Source organism: Procambarus clarkii, chromosome 6, assembly GCF_040958095.1.
Source record: "Procambarus clarkii isolate CNS0578487 chromosome 6, FALCON_Pclarkii_2.0, whole genome shotgun sequence".
NCBI lineage: Eukaryota > Metazoa > Arthropoda > Malacostraca > Decapoda > Cambaridae > Procambarus > Procambarus clarkii.
In genome coordinates this window covers 9,517,407-9,540,669 of record NC_091155.1, presented here as the reverse complement: position 1 = coordinate 9,540,669, position 23,263 = coordinate 9,517,407, and the positions used below count along the sequence as shown (strand labels likewise).

The following is a 23,263-nucleotide window of genomic DNA, read 5'->3' as shown; positions in this document are numbered from 1 at the left end:
TCCAAGGCAAAGACAGGACAGTCCGCCAGCCAGGACGACTCCGGAATCTCGTAACGGGACCAGAAAGGGAACGAAGTCCCAAACCTAAAAGCTGAGGGATCCATTGCTGAGGCTTAATCCAGGTCACGCAGGAGGTTCGCCTGCACCGCAACAGGTTGGATGCGATAAGCCGAAAACCTCTGGAAAGACGGAACGAAAGCACCCGGGGGTAACACGGAACCGAGCCAGGGGAGGGGCAGACACCAAGTCCAACTCGTTCGCAGAGGGGGGGGGGGGGGGGGGAAGAAAACCCCACTCCTTGAAACAGTAAGCCCCGCTCAGAGGGTAGAAAACCCAGGCATGGTCCAGCGGGGCCCATGGCCCCCAAGTCAGCCCCTGCCCAGCCCCAGGGTCCTCCTCCGCAGGACCCGGGGCCGAGTCCTCCCCCCAAGCACCGACCTCACTAGACAAGGCCGGCGCAGCCGTAGAGGCCGGATAGAATGAGGCCCACTGGTCAGACCCAAAGGCTTCGGCCAGGGGAGGAGACTCGAATGCCTCCGTCGCCAAACCGGAAGGGGCATCCCCCAAGACTGCTCGAGTCTCAAGACCAACTAACCCCTGCCTCGACTCTGAAACCCTCGGACGTTTCTGAACCAGAAGCAGGGGAGTGGGACCAGAACGAACAACAGAAGGGGAAGGACTAGGAGGTGCAGACTGAACCAGGATCGAAGTGACCCCCACCCCCAAGTCCTTGTCCCTATAAGCAAAACAGGGCAGCCGCGGGGCAGCCGCAGGACATCCGGGTGAGCAACCAACCGAGCGTGTTGCAACAAACGAAACCTAGAATGCAATGCCTGCGCAGCCTGTACCCAAAGATGATCATCCACAGATTGGGTAAATTGAGTCACCAGCAAGCAGCAATACTCATAGGACTCAAGAGTCGAAAGTGTCACCGACCCAATAGGCTGCGTGACGGAGGCAAAAACAGTGAGGGTCGCCCTGAGACAAGGGAACCGAACAACCCTCAAACTCGCGTAAAGCGAGGGGGGACCCCGGGGTCACATCCATCAAACCCACGCGCCCCCTATGGGATTCCCAGGATCCTGAGCGTTTACTTGAAGAGGACTTGCACTCAGGTAAACACAGGCAGGGTACTGCTAACCGGCACCCAAAACTACCAAACAAACTGTCTAAAGCTGAACCCCAGGGATGTGTTCACTCATGGGGACCAAGCAGGGGGCACCACCAAGTATCTGGATGAGGCCAAACACCAGTGGCATGTAGGGCAACTCCCCCCCCCTCCACCAAGGCAAAAAGAAAAGCAAAACCCCGCAAGAGGACAACATACCCCAAGGAACAGAGCCGGCTGCTGTGATAGGCGATACCAAGCTGTGCAGCACCCTGCACCATTACCAGTGCAAAAACTGCCTCTTACCCTAAGGTAAATGAGGGAGACAAAACACCCACCCAATTACCCAAAGGGCGGCCGAAAAACCGAGCAGTTAAACGGACCCACAGAGGCAGACCCCCAGGAACTTGTGGAAGGTAACCCCAAGCTCCAAGGGCAGTACTTACAAGGCACCTAGGGAAGGGAACCCTAGGTGCATGCAGCCTGAGTACTGAGGAATAACTCCTGGCACTTGCACCCCTGGAGTACAGCGCCACACACAAGGCACAGTGCCGCAAAAAGACTTGAGCCAGAGCACACAACCGAGCCGATAGCATCAGCCTCAAGAACTGGGGGTGTGGATTACCAGCGTGGTGGGTGTGGGGCTACCCTGAGCTGTGCAGACAGCGGCGCGACGATGGGCGACATCATACTAGTTTGCTTGTTTTGTTTGGGGGAGTTCTATTCACTCATTCTACTTTTGGTTGCAATTTTCACCAGAATAGGGGTTTGTTTTGGGATGCCTACCTTTCTGGGTGCCTAACCAGGTCGATGGCAGACACAGAATGCTTCCAATCACACGGGGGTTTCTATAGGCCATTGCTCCCCATGCCTCTGAGGGGGCCAGGTTCTGGCTCGTGGTCCCCGGTAGGCCCATAGAACTCCATACACATAACTGATGCCAAAGTCTGACATTAGCATATCAGCCTAGAAAGCTCCGGGGAGTCGTAGGGGCTCCCCCCAGAAAACACTATCACAGGCCCTTCACATTTTTTGGAGTCAAGAGCTTACATACTGGCAGTATCCCTGACATACTGAAAACCACAGATAACACCACTTCATCAAGGAGGAAATAAGGCAGAGGCAAAAAACTACAGACTGATTGCACTAACATCACACATCATAAAAATCTTTGAAAGAGTGCTAGGAAGTAAGATCACAAAATACACGGAATCCCAGCATCTCCATAACCCTGGACAACATGGTTTCAGATCAGGGTGCTCTATCACAGTTGCTGGACCACTATGACATGGCCTTAGATGCCATGGAAAACAAACAAAACGCTGGTGTAATTTAGATAGATTTTGTAAAAGCCTAAGATAAATGTGACCATGGTGTTATTGCACACAAAATGTGTGTAAAAGGAATTACCGGAAAAATTAGCAGATGGATCAACAATTTTCTGACTAATAGACCCCAATGTGTAATAGTCAACAAAATAAAATCCGATCCATCAACCGTGAAGAGCTCAGTCCCTCAGGGTACTGTGCTTTCTCCAGTACTTTTTCTCATCCTCATATCGGACAAAGACAAGGACGCAATTTATAGTACTGTATCATCTTTTGCAGATGACACTAGGATTTTTATGAGAGTAGACAACATAGAGGACACGGCAAACCTCCAATCAGATGTAAATCAGGTCCATCTATTGGCTACAGAAAATAATATGGTGTTTAAAGAAGATAAGTTCCAGCTATGGAAAAGATGAAAATTTAAAAACGGAAACCATATATAAAACGCAGTGAAATCATAACATAGAACGAAAAGGCAACGTAAAGGATTTGGGTGTACTCATGTCGGAAGACCTTACCTTTAAAGAACACAATAAAGTAGCTGTCACAACTGCAGGAAAAATGACAGGATGGATAACAAGAACCCTTCACACTAGAGATGCTATACTGATGATGATACTTTTCAAGAATCTAGTGCTCTCTAGAGTGAAATACTTTTGCAAATGACAGCCCCTTTCAAAGCTGGTGAAATTGCTGACCTGGAGAGCGTGCAGAGATCCTTTACTGCTAGAATCCACTCGGTAAAACTTCTAAACTATTGGGACCGACTAAAATACCTAAATCTGTATTCCCTTGAGCACAGGCAGGAGAGATACATAATAATTTACACATAGAAAATAGTAGAGGGGCTGGTCCCAAACCTGCACACACAAATAACACCACATGAGACCAGAAGGCATGGCAGGATGTGCAGAATACCCCTGTTGAAGAACTGAGGTGCAATAGGTACGCTGAGAGAGAACTCTATCAACATCAGAGGCCCGAGACTGTTCAACACGCTTCCGCTACACATAAGGGGCATAACTGGCAAACCCCTCACAGTGTTCAAGAGAGAACTTGATAAGCACCTCCAAAGGATAACTGATTAACCAGGCTGTGATTCATACATCAGGCTGCGAGCAGCTGTGTCTAACAGCCTGGTTGACCAGTACAGCAACGAGGAGGCCTGGTCGAGGACCGGGCCACGGGGACACTAAGCCCTGAAACCATCTCAAGGAAACCTCAAGGTAAGGTATGCTGTGTCTGTGTGTTGTATATGTTCTCTATGCTGTGTGCATTGTATATGTTTTCTATGCTATGTATGTGTACTGTACATGTTCTCTATGCTATGTCTGTGTGATGTATATGTTCTCTATGCTGTTTCTGTGGGTTGTATATGTTATCTATGCTGGTCCTGGCTTGTGGAGCAACTAAACCAGGGTCTGCTCAGAAAACCAACATTTACCTCCATTTTCATAGCTATTATGACGACCAGAGGGTCGCCTGCCTCTACAGTCTGTCCTGGGGTGACGAACACCTTCTCAACCACCCCTGGCATTGGGGCAACTGCTCCACCAGTCACACCAGCAGCCTTTCCAATCTCCATTTCAAACTTAGGAGCTGGAACAGACAATCTCCATCCACCATTCTGAAAATAAAAGAGGATTAAACAAAATACATTATGAACACAGGTAACATACTAACAAATACAGGACACAGCTATGACTAAATGTGCCATATTAATGTGTAAAACAACTTGACACACACATGCTTGGATCTTTTGGCTTAGTGGCCCACACTATTTAATGGATATGAAATAGCATGGGCCTTGTGGTAATCACCGGGGTATCTCACTCCTATCCATAGCTGGGAAGATCCTTGCTTGTACCCTGGTGAACTGTCTCGACCTTCCACGCAGAGTGCAGAACTGTCCATATGATATTTGCTACACGTCGGCTCCAAGAAAAATAACGAGCAACATAGCAACCTCTTTGTGATTTTCGTTGATCTGACAAAGGCTTTCGATACAGTCAGTAGAGATGGCTTGTGGAAGATAATGGAGAAGTTTGGATAGCCCAGCAAGTTCACCACGAGTGTCGGGCAGTTCCACGATGGCATTATGGCTAAGGTACTAAATGATGGAGTCAGAAGCCTTCCCGGTGAAGAACGGCATATAGCAGGACTGTGTTCTCACCCCAACACTCTTCAGCATGATATTCTCAGCCATGATTACTGATGACCTCCACGACTGTCAGGATGGGATACACGTCAGATACAGGACTGACGGTAAGTTGTTCAACCTCAGGCACCTGCAGGCTGTTATAAAAGTGAAGAAAACTATCATAAAAGACTTCCTGTTCACTGATGATTGTGCCCTCGATGCCAACACAGCAAATGATGCAGCACGACATGGACTGCTTCTCACAAGCCTACGACAACTTCGGCTTCATCATCAGCACCAAAAAAACTGAAGTCATTCAGTCTTTTTGGATTTCCACAGGTAGTATCTTGGCACCACACTCAAGAATAGTGAAAAGATGTAGAAGCTAAGAACAGGATTGTAAAGGCCTTTGGAAAATTCTGCAAAAATGTTTTGGAGCGGAGGGGCCTCAGCCTTACCACCAAACTGAAGGTCTACCGTGCAATGCTACTCACCACCCTCCTCTATGCCAGTGTGACCTGGATTTCTACAGAAGACATGCCAAACAGCTCCATCACTTTCATTGGAGCTGCCTCTGCAGGACTCCTCCACATCAGGTGGCAGGGCAAAATCCAGGATTTGGAGGTATTAGAAAGGGCTGGTATTCCCAGCACTTACACCCTCCTAAAGGAAACTCGGGCTGGATGGGCAGGCCATGATGTTGTAATGCCTGACAGATGATTGCCTAAGCAGATGCTGTTTAGAGAAGCATGTTAGGGCATGTATTCAGTTGGGGACGTAGAAGAAAGGGTCCAAGGACTACCTCAAAATGACCCTCATAGACTTGGACATCAATCCCAGCAGTTAATTAAGAGTAGGTAGCTCAGAAACATTCAACTTGGCAAAGCAAAGTCACCACGGGGGCCCATGTGGCAGAGAATAGATGGACTGCGGTGGCCCAGAGGAAACACTACATGTGCAAAGCTAGAGCAACCTCCACCTCTATAGCAGCACCCACGCACATGTGACCCATGTGTGGGCAAACCTTCTGGGCCCGGATTGGTCTCATTAGTCATTTTCGGACACACAGACACCGATGTTCGACCTAATATTGAAGTCATGGTCATCTTCGACTCTGAAGGACGAACATCACTTAATGGATAATGTCTTGAGGTTGAGTTAAACCTTTGAGAGAGTGAGTAAAATACCCAGGAGAGCATCACTTTTACCAATTACTTTACAGTCAGTCTTAAGGAGCTAGCATCTTTTGAGAGGCCATGTCATAATGCACCAAGCCTGCGTTCAGACTGTAAGCATAAGGCTTCACTTCACTTTTAATATATGTGTATATTCAGGAATTTATTAATATGGATTGGTGCTCTATAAGTTTATGAAATGCTGTACAATGATTCAAATGCAATTGAATGATTCATGCAATTTCAGTGGAGGGGGGAGGGAGGGGGGTCTCCAAACTACGGCCTGCCACAAGGTTTTATCTGGCCTACAGCAGCTTGAAGTACACTCGAGGTCTGTCTGTCTGTCTGTCTGTCTGTCTGTCTGTCTGTCTGTCTGTCTGTCTCTGTGTCTCTGTGTCTCTGTGTCTCTGTGTCTGTGTCTCTGTGTCTCTGTGTCTGTGTCTGTGTCTCTGTGTCTCTGTGTCTCTGTGTCTCTGTGTCTCTGTGTCTCTGTGTCTCTGTGTCTGTCTCTGTAATTACCTAAGTGTAGTTACAGGATGAGAGCTACGCTCGTGGTGTCCCGTCTTCCCAGCACTCTTTGTCATATAACGCTTTGAAACTACTGACGGTCTTGGCCTCCACCACCTTCTCACTTAACTTGTTCCAACCGTCTACCACTCTATTTGCGAAGGTGAATTTTCTTATATTTCTTCGGCATCTGTGTTTAGCTAGTTTAAATCTATGACCTCTTGTTCTTGAAGTGCCAGGTCTCAGGAAATCTTCCCTGTCGATTTTATCAATTCCTGTTACTATTTTGTATGTAGTGATCATATCACCTCTTTTTCTTCTGTCTTCTAGTTTTGGCATGTTTAATGCTTCCAACTTCTCGTAGCTCTTGCCCTTCAGTTCTGGGAGCCACTTCGTAGCATGTCTTTGCACCTTTTCCAGTTTGTTGATGTGCTTCTTAAGATATGGGCACCACACAACAACTGCATATTCTAGCTTTGGCCTAACAAAAGTCATGAACAATTTCTTTAGTATATCGCCATCCATGTATTTAAATGCAATTCTGAAGTTAGAAAGCATCGCATAGGCTCCTTGCACAATATTCTTTATGTGGTCCTCAGGTGATAGTTTTCTATCTAGAACCACCCCTAGATCTCTTTCTTTATCAGAATTCTTTAAAGATTTCTCACATAATATATAGGTTGTATGGGGTCTATGTTCTCCTGTTCCACATTCCATCACATAACATTTATTAACATTAAATTCCATTTGCCAAGTGGTGCTCCATATACTTATTTTGTCCAGGTCTTCTTGAAGGGCATGACAGTCATCTAAATTTCTTATCCTTCCTATTATCTTAGCAAGAGTGAGTGAGTGAGTGAGTGAGTGTGAGTGAGTGTGTGTGTGAGAGAGTGTGTGTGTGTGTGTGTGTGTGTGTGTGTGTGTGTGTGTGTGTGTGTGTGTGTGTGTGTGTGTGTGTGTGTGTGTGTGTGTGTGTGTGTGTGTGTGTGTGTGTGTATATATATATATATATATATATAGGGGGGTACCACCACTGGTGTAATTATAGGGACCCACAGCCTCAGAGAAGGGAACACAGAGCACTCAGGGAAAAACTTGACATTTAACTCTGAATACGAAAGAGTGTTCACTTCTCCTACCACCCCCTTTTTTTTTTATTATGATGTACACTTTATTATGCAAGGTTATACAGTTACATATCTGATTTTATACAAAAAATGAACATTAAGAGGACACAAGAAAAAGTTCGCTTCCTAGAGGCTGTAGATTTCCTCGAACTCCTCCGACGCCGGGCAGGAACCGAGGATGCAGCGGGCATTTCCCCTCTGGATCGCGACACTGAGGCGCTGAAAGAGAAAACTTGCTGCTCTAGGGTCTCTTGTGGTGTCAATGAGCTTGGAACCAAGATCCTTAAGAAACCTTCTTGCACTCTCACCCCATGGGCCTAGGGTCTCAGACCCTATTGGAACGAAATTGTACCTTTGATCTAATTGCCTGTACTTGACTGACTTTTGTTTTTCTCTGTGTATATATATATATATATATATATATATATATATATATATATATATATATATATATATATATATATATATATATATATATATATATACACACACACATATATACAGTGTATATGTATATGTATATGTATATGTATATATATATATATATATATATATATATATATATATATATATATGTCGTACCTAATAGCCAGAACGCACTTCTCAGCCTACTATTCAAGGCCCGATTTGCCTAATAAGCCAAGTTTTCATGAATTAATGTTTTTTCGTCTACCTAACCTACCTAACCTAACCTAACCTAGCTTTTTTTGGCTACCTAACCTAACCTTACCTATAAATATAGGTTAGGTTAGGTTAGGTAGGGTTGGTTAGGTTCGGTCATATATCTACGTTAATTTTAACTCCAATAAAAAAAAATTGACCTCATACATAGAGAAAAGGGTTGCTTTATCATTTCATAAGAAAAAAATTATAGTAAATATATTAATTCAGGAAAACTTGGCTTATTAGGCAAATCGGGCCTTGAATAGTAGGCTGAGAAGTGAGTTCTGGCTACTAAGTACGACATATATATATATATATATATATATATATATATATATATATATATATATATATATATATATATATATGTCGTACCTAGTAGCCAGAACTCACTTTTTGGCCTACTATTCAAGGCCCGATTTGCCTAATAAGCCAAGTTTTCCTGAATTAATATATTTTTTCTAATTTTTTTCTTATGAAATGATAAAGCTACCCATTTCATTATGTATGAGGTCAATTTTTTTTTATTGGAGTTAAAATTAACGTAGATATATGACCGAACCTAACCAACCCTACCTAACCTAACCTAACCTATCTTTATAGGTTAGGTTTGGTTAGGTAGCCGAAAAAGTTAGGTTAGGTTAGGTTAGGTAGGTTAGGTAGTCGAAAAACAATTAATTCATGAAAACTTGGCTTACTAGGCAAATTTGGCCTTGCATAGTAGGCTGAGAAGTGAGTTCTGGCTACTAGGTACGACATATATATATATATATATATATATATATATATATATATATATATATATATATATATATATATGTCGTACCTAGTAACCAGAATGCAATTCTCAGCCTACTATGCAAGGCCCGATTTGCCTAATAAGCCAAGTTTTCCTGAATTAATATATTTTCTCTATTTTTTTTCTTATGAAATGATAAAGCTACCCATTTCATTATGTATGAGGTCAATTTTTTTTATTAGAGTTAAAATTAACGTAGATATATGACCGAACCTAACCAACCCTACCTAACCTAACCTATCTTTATAGGTTAGGTTGTGTTAGGTAGCGGAAAAAGTTAGGTTAGGTTAGGTTAGGTAGGTTAGGTAGTTGAAAAAACATTAATTCATGAAAACTTGGCTTATTAGGCAAATCGGGCCTTGCATAGTAGGCCAAGAAGTGAGTTCTGGCTATTAGGTACGACATATATATATATATATATGTCGTACCTAGTAGCCAGAACTCACTTCTATGCCTACTATGCAAGGCCAGATTTGCCTAATTAGCCAAGTTTTCATGAATTAATTGTTTTTCGTCTACATAACCTACCTAACCTAACCTAACCTAACTTTTTCGGCTACCTAACCAAACCTAACCTATAAAGATAGGTTAGGTTAGGGTAGGTAGGGTTGGTTAGGTTCGGTCATATATCTACGTTAATTTTAACTCCAATAAAAAAAAATTGACCTCATTCGTAATGTAATGGGTAGCTTTATCATTTCATAACAAAAAAGTTAGAGAAAATATATTAATTCAGGAAAACTTGGCTTATTAGGCAAATCAGGCCTTGCATAGTAGGCCGAGAAGTGCGTTCTGGCTATTAGGTACGACATACATACATACATACATACATACATACATATTATATATATATATATATATATATATATATATATATATATATATATATATATATATATATATATATATATATATATATATATATATATATATATATATATATATATATATATATATATATATATATATATATATATATATATATATATATATATATATATATATATATATATATATATATATATATATATATATATATATATATATATATATATATATATATATATATATATATATATATATATATATATATATATATATATATATATATATATATATATATATATATATATATATATATATATATATATATATATATATATATATATATATATATATATATATATATATATATGTCGTACCTAGTAGCCAGAACTCACTTTTTGGCCTACTATTCAAGGGCCGATTTGCCTAATAAGCCAAGTTTTCCTCAATTAATATATTTTTTCTAATTTTTTTCTTATGAAATGATAAAGCTACCCATTTCATTATGTATGAGGTCAATTTTTTTTATTGGAGTTAAAATTAATGTAGATATATGACCAAACCTAACCAATCCTACCTAACCTAACCTAACCTATCTTTATAGGTTAGGTTGGGTTAGGTAGCCGAAAAAGTTAGGTTAGGTTAGGTTAGGTAGGTTAGGTAGTCGAAAAACAATTAATTCATGAAAACTTGGCTTATTAGGCAAATCTGGCCTTGCATAGTAGGCTGAGAAGTGCGTTCTGGCTACTAGGTACGACATATATATATATTATATATTATATATTATATATATATATATATATATATATATATATATATATATATATATATATATATATATATATATATATATTACTGTTATAAAATTAATTATTTTGTGTTTTTCCTCAACCACGCGGTGAGGGAGATGACATGTCCAGTTTCTATCCACTGCATTCTTTCCCATATGACACCAAGCCAGTGTTGTCAGGATTTCCTTCCAAAATCCTTACAACATGACAACAGTGTTGTCATGTTGTAAGGATTTTGACATTCCTTCCGTCATTCCTAATTCCTCGTGAAATAAATGTTTTACAGTGTTTTACCTATGGAAGTCTTCTAATCTGGAACCACTGAAAATCATTTAGCTGCATATCAGTGAGATAATTTGATTGAGCTTGTAATAATTATTAAAAAATGAATAGCTTGCTTTTCTGACCTGCAATTAAGAAAATGATTCATGCATCAGAGCATTTGCCAAGGTGATATTTTGACTTATATAATTTTCCATTGTAAGTACGGCTTCCTTTCTTTGTAACTGACGTTTCTCTCTTTGTTCTGAATCATATAATGTTCATACCCCCCCCAAAGATAAAATAAAAACAGTCATACATTTTTAAAACCATTTTTTTCCTTTGGCCTGCAAAATTGTCCAAAATATACAACGTGGCATTCGTACAGAAAAGTTTGGAGACATCTGCTATAAAGTCCAACATAGGCCTACATCTACCAACCGCCGGCAACACCTTAGTCATATCCAACCCCCTCCAGAAATGAGACTGGAAGCCCTGAGTACAAAGCAGGTCTGAAATAGGCTGACAAGATGCAGCAGCAGAAGACAAACTCACCAACAATATCGAGAGGCATAAAGGTGAGGTGGACAAGGTGGCACAAGTGGACAAGGTGGCACAAGTGGACAAGGTATGTGGAAGATGACTCAAACTCAAGAACATCAGGGGCCATCAAAGAGCTATACTCCAGGTCACACGGTAGGTACATAAAGGTCATCCTCACGAGCTAATGATGGAGGGACTCAAGAGGAAGGAAACCTCTGCAAGGATGGTTATGATTTAAGTGACCATTCTAGCTAAAATTATCCCTAGATCAGGCAAATGAATTGATACATTTAATGTGTTTGAAACAGAAGGATCAGTATTTACAGGTTTATAGCACTTTAGAATACACCCCCATGGGTCATACTTGGTGTGACTTCTAATCTTAATGTTAACATTTTTCACACTTCTTTATCTGAAGGCTCAGTACACACCAACTCTTCACTGCCCAAAGAGCAGTAGGATCCAAAAACTAAGCCCCCTTAGGGGCATAGTTTTTTTTTTTTTTTTTTTTTTAGATTTCTGAGGTCAGAAATCTTAATGCTACAAATTCCAGCCAACCATGGGTGCTGGCACTTGAGTCATGGGGTACAAACATACCCCTGAATTTGGTGTGGCTTTCATTCTGATTGGCTCTGTTCTCATGAGGGGTTGGCCTCCATGTGTTTTGAGTGGACAAGACATACCCAAAACTCCCCCCCCTCTATTTGCCAGTTAAACAATGAATCTCTATTCTGTTCCCCTTAGAGTGGAGGCCATCAGGGCTTTGACATTTTTCAGGTCATTAACCTGTCATAGCCTAGGCCTTTCCTGACACTCAAATTCCCCCAAATACACTGGAGAGTATAAATGTCTCCCTCATGGAGCCATTTGTCAAGATGTGAAAACCAAATGACTCTCAACACTACACTTGGCCTGATAGGTTTGCTTAGACCCCACTGATGATTCCAAGACCCCAGTTGGATCCTGGAGAGAACCTCAGGCAGCTGTTATAGTCTGTATTACCTCGCTCACTTTTTGGATGTTTTCTCGGTGAGAGTGATCATAACAATCTCATGCTCCCCGCCCTCTACACTGGGGCCAAGTTCTGGCTCTCATCCCTGACAGGCCATTCACGACTACTAAGGCTGGTGTGACTTAGTAGTGGGGAAATACCTCGGTGAGCTAGCTTCAGAGAGTCATCGTCTCCAGAAACTACAGGATGAAATGATAATATATCCTTCCTAACGGGGATACAGTATCTAATTACCAAGCTTTTCAGAAAACCTTCCATCCATTAATCCCTTATCTCACAACTCCCCTTATCCACACCAGGTAATTTTCAATAACTTTGACTTTCTCCTCCACCATCAACTACACTGATGCAGACACAAGGGAAGAATGCACTAGCATTTATGTATACTGACAAATAGCAGTAAGAACAGAAAAAATAAGTATTATAAGCAAAGCCTTACCTGTGTGAAGACATGAATATCTCTATCCTCCAATACAATGTGAGAACGGGATACACATCCATCAATATATGCCGTCAACTGGCGAACATTGTTATTGCACACAAGGGATCCCTTCACATCAAAACTTGTTCCATTTACTGTCATGTGGTATTTTCCAGACCCCAAATATTCAACTTGGACACTTTCATCTGTAATACATGTAAAGTAATGTTAAAAATATACTTCATACACATTTATCCAATTAAATACAATAATTACAAAAAAACACTGTTGAGCAGGCGATGAGTCACAATAACGTGGCTAAAGTATGTTGATCAGACCACACACTAGAAGGTGAAGGGACGACGACATTTCGGTCCGTCCTGGACCATTCTCAAGTCGATTGTGTCCACTTAAGAATGGTCCAGGACTTCACAATCGACTTGAGAATGGTCCAGGACAGACTGAAACGTCGTCGTCCTTTCATCTTCTAGTGTGTGGTTTGGTCAACACTGTTGAGCGCAATGAAATGCTAATTCTGGGTGAACCTCGATGGTTCCCTGAAGCTATACACTAAAATGGTTTCCCTCTACTAGGCTGAATAAGCAGTGGAGTTCTTTGACCTACTGGGAAGCAGTGCCAGAACCTGGCTTCCTCACCCAGGCAAAGGGAGTGGGGGACATTTCACCACCTCACCGAGGAAAGGTACCCAGAAAGTCTGCAAGTTAAAACAAATCACTGCTGGGTTAAAGAACCAGCTTTGAATGTAATGAAACACCATTTTCTGGGCGAGTCCCGGAGGCTCCCTGGAGCTATCTATCCAGGCTGATATGCTAATGTCAGACTTTGGCATCAGTCATGTGTATGGAGTTCTGTGGGCCTACCAGGGACCACGAGCCAGAACCTTGCTCTTTCCCCCCCCCCCCCTCACAGAGGCACGAGGAGCAATGGCCAATAGAAACCCCCGTGTGGTTGGAAGTATTCTATGTCTACCATCGACCGGGTTAGGCACCCAGAAAGGAAGGCGTCCCAGAACAAACCCCTATTCTGGTGAAAATTGCTATAAGAAGCTGAATAAATAGATAGAACTCCCCAAAAAGAAACAAGCAAAAGAGTATGACGTCACATGTCGCTGCGCCGCCATCTGCGCAGCTCTTCCCTCCCTGGGAGGGAAAAGGGGGAGCCTCAGACCCCCGCACTGGCTATCCACCCCTTCAGTTCTGAGGCTGGACATCAAAACACGTGAAAACTGCTGACCGGAGGGAGGGAGGGATGCCAGGGAGCCTCTAGGACTCTCCCAAAAAATGGAGTTTTATTACATTCAACACTGGTTTTTCTGGGGGGGGGGGGCCGTTGGCTACCCAGAGCTACTGACTCAAAGACGAAAACAAGAGGAACCACAGGCTGGCAAAACCGAACCACACGGCCCGAGAGAAACAGTCTCAAGAACAGAGAAGAAGGGAACCCGGAATAACCCAAAGTGTGACCCCTGGTCATGGCAGCCGTGGCACGCCAAGCACGGCTAAGTGGCGCAACCAAACACAACACACGATGCACCCCCGGTCTTATCAACTATGTACAGTGGTACCTCGGATTACGAACATCCCTGTTTACAAATTTTTCGGATTACAAGCAGGATTTGCACGGAAAATTTACATCGGAATACGAGCGTTGCTTCGGAATACGAGGGTGTTGATACGCGTACAGGCCAACCTAGCGCGTGGTGGCACGGCGACCATCCCTCAGTTTACCAGTGCCTTGCGCCCAGTTACTATCCCGCCTGAATTCTTCACCAGGATTTACAGTGTTTTGTTGTATTTTTGGCCATTTGAGCATAAAAGTTGTTGTTATATATTTTGCAATGGGTCCCAAGAAAGCCAGTGGTAAGGTTCAACCTAAGAAAATAGTTGCGAGTAGAGGCAGTAGAGGATGTCCCTTCTTCATTAAGAAAATGTGTTAGGTATGGGAAGACCTGCAAAGTTTTGTTGAAAAAACTCACCCAGATAAAGCTGTAGCAGGCCGTTGCATTGACCTTTTAAATGACAATGTGATTTCTTACTACAGATAAGTGTTAAAATATAGGGAAAAACAAATGTCTTTAGACAGTTTCTTGGTAAGACAAGCAAGCAGTGAGCCACAAGCACGTCCTAGTGGTATGCAGGCAAAACGTGCCAGAGAATGCACTCCAGAGAGGTCCTCACTGCCTGATGTTATAATGGAAGGGGACTCCCCTTCCAAACAGTAACACCTCTCCTCCTTCCCCTCCTCACCATCTTCCATATGCCAACAGCAGTCATCAGCAAGGGTAAGTAATAACTTGAACATACTTTTGTAGTGTAGATTTTGATGAATTAGGTATAAAATTTAGTTGGAAGTGAGGTTTTTGGGTAGTCAGGAACGGATTAATTCATTTCCCATTATTTCTCATGGCGAAATTAACTTCAAAACAATCGACTTGAGAATGGTCCAGGACGGACTGAAACGTCGTTGTCCCTTCACCTTCTAGTGTGTGATCTGGTCAACATACTTTAGCCACGTTATTGTGACTCATCGCCTGCAGCTGGCAGTATGAATTTTCCTGGCGGTCCTTCTGTTATTTCTTGTCCTTTCGTAGGAGTACTTCTGTCTCTGTTCTGGTTGTATTGTCCTTCCTTTTGTGGTTGTTCCAGGACCATCATCTTATACCGAATACTCTTGCCTCATATCGTACGACACTGGCGGAGCTGCTGCAGCTTGCGGTTTGGCATTGATGTTACTTCTGCGCCTATCTGCAAGCTGTCTCATGCATTGTTTCACTTCCGGCCTGCTCATGTGCTACCTGAACTGTCCTGGTCGTTGGACCGGGTGCTCTCATTTTCTCTTTTTGCCTCAGTTTGTGTTGGCCCTACGGTTCAGGATTGTTTTTCCAAGGCTCTTTTCCTGTTGGCATTGGCCTCTGGGGGTCGTGTCGGGGAGCTTGAGGCTCTCTTCCAGCGCAGGGATTTCTGCTCTATTGGTCCTGTTGGTAGGTTGGTTCGTTTGCAGCCGTCTCCTTTTCTGGTAAAGAATGCGACTGCTGCTTTCCAGAGGGGTCCTTGAGTTGTTGATGCTTGGATGGTTAGGCCAGGGGGTGCATCGTGTGTATTGTGTCCGGTCACGGCTCTCCACTGTTACCTGTGCACCACGGCCTCGGTGGCCGGGGACACGCTTTGGGTTGATCCGGTTACCCTCCTTCCCTGTTCTAGGGTTCGGGTCTCCCAAGTCATTTACAGGGTTATTCGGTTCGGCCAGCTTGCGGTCTATCTCCGTGCCCACGACGTGCGTACGTTTGCTGCTATGGCTGTGTCTTCGGTAACATGTCTTGGGCTGATGTTCGGCCGTGGGGTTTTTGGAGGTCATGCAGGGTCCTGGCGGCTCGCTATCTTGTCGATTTTCCTGGGCCTAGTTGTGCCTGTGTCGCTTTGGGTCGACAGTTGCAGCCTGTTGTCTCGACTTTGAGATAAGGAGCGAGTGACAACCGCCTCCCAGGTAGGTCCTTCTTGTTTTAGTCTTTGGGTAAATAGCTCTGGGGAGCCAAAGGGGCTCCCCCCCCCCAGAAAACCAGCTTTAAATGTAATGAAATGCCATTTTCTGGGTAAGACCCGTAGGCTCCCCGGCACCCCTTTCTCCCTCTGGTCTGCGTTTTATTTATTTTTTTGCATGTTTTTGATATCCAGCTTCAGAACTGGGGTGTGCATAGCCAGTGAGAGGGGTCTGGGTCTTCCCATTTCCCCTCCAGGGGATGGGGGAGCTGCACAGATAAGTGGCGTGGCGACGTGGTGATAACATGCTCCGTTGCTTGTTTTCATTTGGGGAGTTCTGGCCACTAGTTCGCTTGTGGTAGCAATTTCTTAACCAGAATAGGGGTTTGTCTTGGGGTGCTTACCTTTCTGGGTGCCTGACCCAGTCGATGGCAGACATAGAATGCCTCCAACCACACGGGGGTTTCTATAGGCCATTGCTCCCCTTGCCTCTTCTGAGGGTGCCAGATTCTGGCTCGTGGTCCCCGGTAGGCCTACAACTCCATTCACATTGACTAATGCCAAAGTCCAATATATCCATATCAGCCAGGATAGCTCCGGGGAGCCTCAGGGTCTCAACCAGGAAATGGCATTTCATTGCATTCAACACTGTTTTCTGGGGGAGCCCCTTCGGCTCCCCGGAGCTTACTAGACTGATATGCTAATGTCAGACTTTGGCATCAGTCATGTGTATGGACTTCAATGGACCTACCAGGGACCACGAGCCAGAACCTGGCCCCCTCAGAGAGGCATGGGGAGCAATGGCCTATAGAAACCCCTATGTGGTTGGAAGCATTCTATGTCTGCCATCGACCGGGTCAGGCACCCAGAAAGGTAAGCATCCCAAATCAAACCCCTATTCTGGTGAAAATATTGCTACCAAAAGCCGAACATATGGATAGAATTTCCCTAAACGAAACCAGCAAACGATCATGACGTCACATGTCGCTGCGCCGCTGTCTGCACAGCTCCCCCCTCCCTGGGAGGGGGAAGGGGAAGCCCTAGACACCCACATGCCGGCTATCCACCCTTTAGTTCTCAGACTGATGCTAGAGGCGGAGGTCGTATGCTTGGCTCCACAGTTTTCAGCACTGTACTTAAGAGTGTGGTGGCTGTCTTCGAGGGGTGCGAGAGCCAGGAATTATTGTAGGTACTCAGGCTGCACATGCCTAGGGCTGCCTTCCCTAGGTGCCCTGTAAGTACTGCCCTTGGGGCTTGGGGCCACCTTCCACAAGCTCCTTGGGACCTGCCTCTACTAGGCCGTATTACTGCTCGGTTTTTCGGCCGCCCTTTGGGTGCTTGGTGGTTTGTCTTTCTTGTTTACCTTAGGGTAAGTGGCAGTTTGCACTGGTGGGGCGCTGGGTGCTGCGCAGCTTGTTTTCACCACTCACAGCGGCTGGCTCTGTTCCTTGGGGTACGTTGTCGTCTTGCGGCATTTTGTTTTTCCTTTTCTTTTTGCCTTGTGAGGGGGGTTCGCCTTACTTCCCCTCTTGTGCCTGATCTGTGCAAGTTTTTTTTCTGGTGGAGCCCCCTGCTCGGTCCCCGTGAGTGTACACGGGGACTGAGATCCTCACTGTCTTTGTGTTCGGGGTCGGGGCGGGGCTTCAGTGGTCTTGAGACTCTGGCGGTCTCGGGGAATTCCCCTTCCGGAATAGTGACGGAGGCATTCAAGCCTGTTCCTCCAGCCGTGTTACGAGTCTGCCAGTGGGCACCCCTTCCATAGTACTTTTCCGGCTGCCCCCACTTTTTTTGCGAGGCTGGGGCTTTGGCGGAACGGCTCGGCCCTAGGGCCTGCCGTGAGGGTTCCCGGAGCTGGGGAGGGGCTGACGTTGGACCCCGTCGGGGTTTTCTACCCTCTGAGCGGGGCTTTCGGTTACGGGGGAGTGGAGTTTTTCCCTCCCCCCTCTACGTAAGAGTTGTTGGGCGTTGGCCCCTCCCCGGGCTCGGTTCCTTGTCCCTTGGGTCCGTCGGTTGGTACTCTTCTCCGTTTACTCACACTTCTTCTCTGGGACGGGACTTCTCCGTCATGTCGGGGTCATGATCCCCTCTTCTCAGGGTTCTGCATGACCTTTGGTCTAGGCGTGCAACTGTGCCTTTATGTCCCTTCGTGATTTGTAATTACATAAGTGTAGTTACAGGATGAGAGCTACGCTCGTGGTGTCCCATCTTCCCAGCACTCTGTCATATAACGCTTTGACACTACTGACGGTCTTGGCCTCCACCACCTTCTCACCTAACTTGTTCCAACCGTCTACCACTCTGTTTGCAAAAGTGAATTTTCTTATATTTCTTCGGCATCTGTGTTTAGCTAGTTTAAATCTATGACCTCTTGTTCTTAAAGTTCCAGGTCTCAGGAAATATTCCCTATCGATTTTATCAATTCCTGTTACTATTATGTGTAATGATCATATCACCTCTTTTTTTTGTATTCTAGTTTTGGCATATTTAATGCCTCTAACCTCTCCACATAGCTCTTGCCCTTCAGTTCTGACAACCGACTGCCACCAAGACGAACACACAGGTGGGACACCAACAAAGTCACCTGCTCACCATACAAATGGTGACAGACTCGAATCAGCCACATCACTCTGGCAGATCCAACTGGAGTCGTTTGTGTTGACCATACATACCGTGGATAGGGGAATGAACCGAGACAGACTGTCCACCAGGATGTTAGACACTCCCCGGATATGAACCGCACAGACAGCCAAACCTTGAGAAGCCAGCAGACGAGCCACTCAAAGAGACCAGCCCCAAAGAGGCAAGGACTGAAGGGAACCCCCCGCAGTTCAGGCAATGATCCATTGGAGAACAGTCCGAATGAAGCCGGATAGTCAAACTCTGAGCGACCTGAACCCTCCGAAGCACAGCCAAAACGTCATTAACTTCCAAATCTTGCTGTGAGCCCGACAGAAGGACGGACCCCACCGCCCATGGCCGGCATGGTGAGCACTGGACACCAAGCTCCAGCCGATAGACGACGCGTCCGTGAACACATCGAGCAAGGGCTCGGGTAGGCACCAAGGCATTTATGAGGAAGCCGGTGATGCAGCAACCGATGCAAGGCTTCTGAAGTACAAACCCAGTGATTACGAAAGCAGCGGAAGAGGCATCCCCGGAAGAGCCAGAACAGATGCCGAAGCCAAACCCGACCCAACAGGTAGACCAGCACAGTGAAGTTCAAACTCCCACACAACTGCTCAAGCAACCGCCAAGTGACCCGAGGACCCCCCCTTGAAACAGCCGAAGGCGGGCTGCAGCCTCAGCAACGCCTCCAGAGGGAGAGACATGGAAGCAGTCCGAGAGTCCCAAACAAGACCCGAACCTGGGGCGGAACCAGATGGGACTTCCTCCAGTTCAACAGGAACACGAAGAGCTGGGAAAGAACCACACCCCTGGCAAGCAGACAAGTGGACAGACCAGAAGCCCACACCAACCAGTCCTCGAGGTAGGCCAGGACTCGAACCCCTAGCAAATGCAAACGGACCACCATGACCCGGAAAAGACACGTGAATATGCGAGGTGCCAGATCCAAGACAAAGGGAAAGCAACGAAAGCAGTAAACCTGATGCACCACCATGAAACCTAGCCAGTTCCTGAAACGTGGATAAATATGGAGGTGTCAATATGCATCCTTGAGCTCCAGGGACACCATCCAGGCCCCCAGCTGCAAAAGAAGCCGGACCCGAGGCAGAGTGGTCATCCGAAAGGATAGGCAAGGAATCCAGGGGTTCATTCTGGACAAGTCCACAATGAACCGCAAATCCGTACAGTCCCATTTTGGCACTGGGAACAAGTGAGAAACCCACCTGAGGGATGGGGTCATTATGACCATGCCCAGATAACCTGATGAAGTGCAGGAGAAGAATCCTGCCCCCTCAGCCCCGAACTCCCTGAAGGAGGAGGAGCCGCAAATGCCGCCACAGGCCGGATGACACGACTGTAAATGGGGTCACCGTGGTCACCAAATCACGGAACCAAGCGTGAGCAAACAGCGCGGGCCTCCCCCCCACCCATCGCCCCGTCAACGGGGTGAAAAGCAAAAGGTTCGATCCCCCTTACGAGAAGCCGACCGACGAACAGAGCGATCATCGCACCGACCAGACGACGCCAGCCCCCGAAGGCAATGTCAGCTCAGAAGCTGGCACCAAAGGCCTACCTCTACCAGCAGAACTCAAGTCCTGGCACAACCTTTCCAAGAAGGCTGAGAACGGCCGCCCTGGAGAAACAACAAGTCCGACATAGAAACTGTCTAGTTCTCGTCCTGCCATGCAGAAATTGCATGACAACAGACTCCGCAAAATGGCTATGAAAACCTAAGAGCCAGGGCACAAACAGCTTCAACAGCGCCGATGCCCAAGCTGCCAAGACATCCAACGAAGGCCCGGCACTCATCCTCCTCCTGCTAGGCCGAAGACAGCTCAAGAAGGGAAAAGAAGGGCAAAATCAAAGCCAAATGGCCATGGGCATGCAAATCCACAGCAACCATGGATGCCGAAAGGGTAGGAACCTGCACATGCAGCTGTACTAGGCCAACATCCCAAGAAAGCTTAAATATAACAAACCCGCGGTGCGTTGAAAATAAATTGTTCGCAACAAATTTTTTGTTCTTCCAAAAGTGTTAAATATCCTTCCCTGATCATATATATGCAGAAAAAAAAATCACAAAAATACTTACTTTAGTTACAGTGATGTCTGGAATATGGTGCATGACGTCATGGCTTGGCAAGCGCCCATGCCATAGACTCCTGGAGCCAGTCGCGTGCCAGCTTCAATCAACGAACCAGGTGCAGATGGATCTTCGCTTGTGTTCCCTGCGTTGTGTGTTCTTGCAGACAACGCAGGCACGTTTACCCTTGTCCCATGTGCCTGTGCCTGGCATATAACCAAGCTTGTGTACAGCAAGGTGTTCTTTACTCCTGAGTCTGTTAGGAACTGAGTGAGGCATTGTTGCTGGCACTCCACGTGTTGCAGCACAGTCCTCCACCCCATACTTTCCGAGGACACTAAAGCAACACGCTAGGTACATATTGGGGTCTCTTGCCAGATTTCATGAGATGCATGTTGAAACAGTTCAGCACTGCAATGTCAATGAAGTGGAAAAAGAATTTCTGCATCCAACTCACAGATTTTTGGACGCACTTGCGGGCACCAACCATTATGTCACATTTATCAACTAGCCACATATTTACATTGTAGTCAATGACACAATCAGGTTTATATATTAGGAACCGTGTTGTAAAGTTCATTTTGCCACTGTCCAACATGGCACCAGTGTGAATAGTTGTCAACATATTCGCCTCGTGTCTGTTCCTCCAGCGCACTGATAACATTTGTTCACACTTCTGCAGCTGGCAATCACCCACTGCAATACCAATGCCAAACACTGGCATTTCCCTCCTGCAGGGCTCGACAGAGCCACATAAGCCGGTGTTGTGGTCAAGGAGGAATCCGGTCAACAAGGGGCTGGTACAATAATTGTCTGTGAACAGGGTATGCACCTTGTTCAGCAACGGTTCCATGAGTGTTTTCACAACACTCCCTGAGAACCCATGTGCATCTTGACCTGGTATGTCAACGTCTGTACCTGAATACATTTATTCTGAATACATTTATTTATTCTATTATTTAGGGATATTTACCCTAAATGAATGGGATATAAGGGAAGTTAAGATGGAAGCGCCCTTGGGAATGAGTGATCACAGTGTATTGAACTTTGAGTACCTGGTAGAGCTAGGACTTATCTCCCCCCAAAAAGAACTAGGAATCAAAAGGCTGGCATACCAAAAGGGGAATTATGAACAGATGAGAAGTTTCCTAAGTGAAATACCTTGGGACACAGACCTCAGAGACAAGTCTGTACAGGGTATGATGGACTATGTTACCCAAAAGTGTCAGGAGGCAGTAAACAGGTTCATCCCGGCCCAAAGGGAAAAATCCGAGAAGCAACAGAAGAATCCATGGTATAATAGGGCATGTATGGAAGCGAAGAAACTGAACAAAAAGGCGTGGAGGAACTTCCGGAATAACAGAACACCAGAAAGCAGAGAGAGATACCAGAGAACCAGGAATGAGTACGTCAGGGTGAGAAGAGAAGCAGAGAAAAATTTTGAAAATGATATAGCAAACAAAGCCAAGACCGAACCAAAGCTACTCCACAGTCACATCAGAAGGAAAACAACAGTGAAAGAACAGGTATTGAAACTTAGAACAGGCGAGGACAGGTATACAGAGAATGACAGAGAGGTGTGTGAGGAACTCAACAAGAGGTTCCAGGAGGTCTTCACAATAGAACAGGGTGAGGTCACTGTGCTAGGAGAAAGGGAGGTAAACCAGGCGGCCTTGGAGGAGTTCGAAATTACGAGAGAGGAGGTCAAGAGACACCTGCTGGATCTGGATGTTAGAAAGGCTGTTGGTCCAGATGGGATCTCACCATGGGTACTGAAAGAGTGTGCAGAGGCACTTTGCCTGCCACTCTCCATAGTGTATAGTAAGTCACTAGAGACGGGAGACCTACCAGAAATATGGAAGACGGCGAATGTGGTCCCAATATACAAAAAGGGCGACAGACAAGAGGCACTGAACTACAGGCCAGTGTCCTTGACTTGTATACCATGCAAGGTGATGGAGAAGATCGTGAGAAAAAACCTGGTAACACATCTGGAGAGAAGGGACTTCGTGACAAATCGCCAACATGGATTCAGGGAGGGTAAATCTTGCCTTACAGGCTTGATAGAATTCTACGATCAGGTGACACAGATTAAGCAAGAAAGAGAGGGCTGGGCGGACTGCATTTTCTTGGATTGTCGGAAAGCCTTTGACACAGTACCGCATAAGAGGCTGGTACATAAGCTGGAGAGACAGGCAGGTGTAGCTGGTAAGGTGCTCCAGTGGATAAGGGAGTATCTAAGCAATAGGAAGCAGAGAGTTACGGTGAGGGGTGAGACCTCCGATTGGCGTGAAGTCACCAGTGGAGTCCCACAGGGCTCTGTACTCGGTCCTATCTTGTTTCTGATATATGTAA

General features: G+C 45.3%; 1 protein-coding gene across 1 annotated transcript in view; it reads right to left on the bottom strand.

Annotated features, from left to right (window-relative positions):
• Window positions 1-23,263, bottom strand: part of Mccc1 (Methylcrotonoyl-CoA carboxylase 1) — a 115,446-nt gene that overhangs the window by 4,850 nt on the left and 87,333 nt on the right. Inside the window, exons 12-13 of the mRNA XM_069305625.1 lie at window positions 12,722-12,909; window positions 3,884-4,066 (exon numbers count right to left, since the gene is read on the bottom strand). Of these exons, the coding sequence (XP_069161726.1) occupies window positions 3,884-4,066; window positions 12,722-12,909 (371 nt within the window). The remainder of the gene's footprint in view (window positions 1-3,883; window positions 4,067-12,721; window positions 12,910-23,263) is intronic.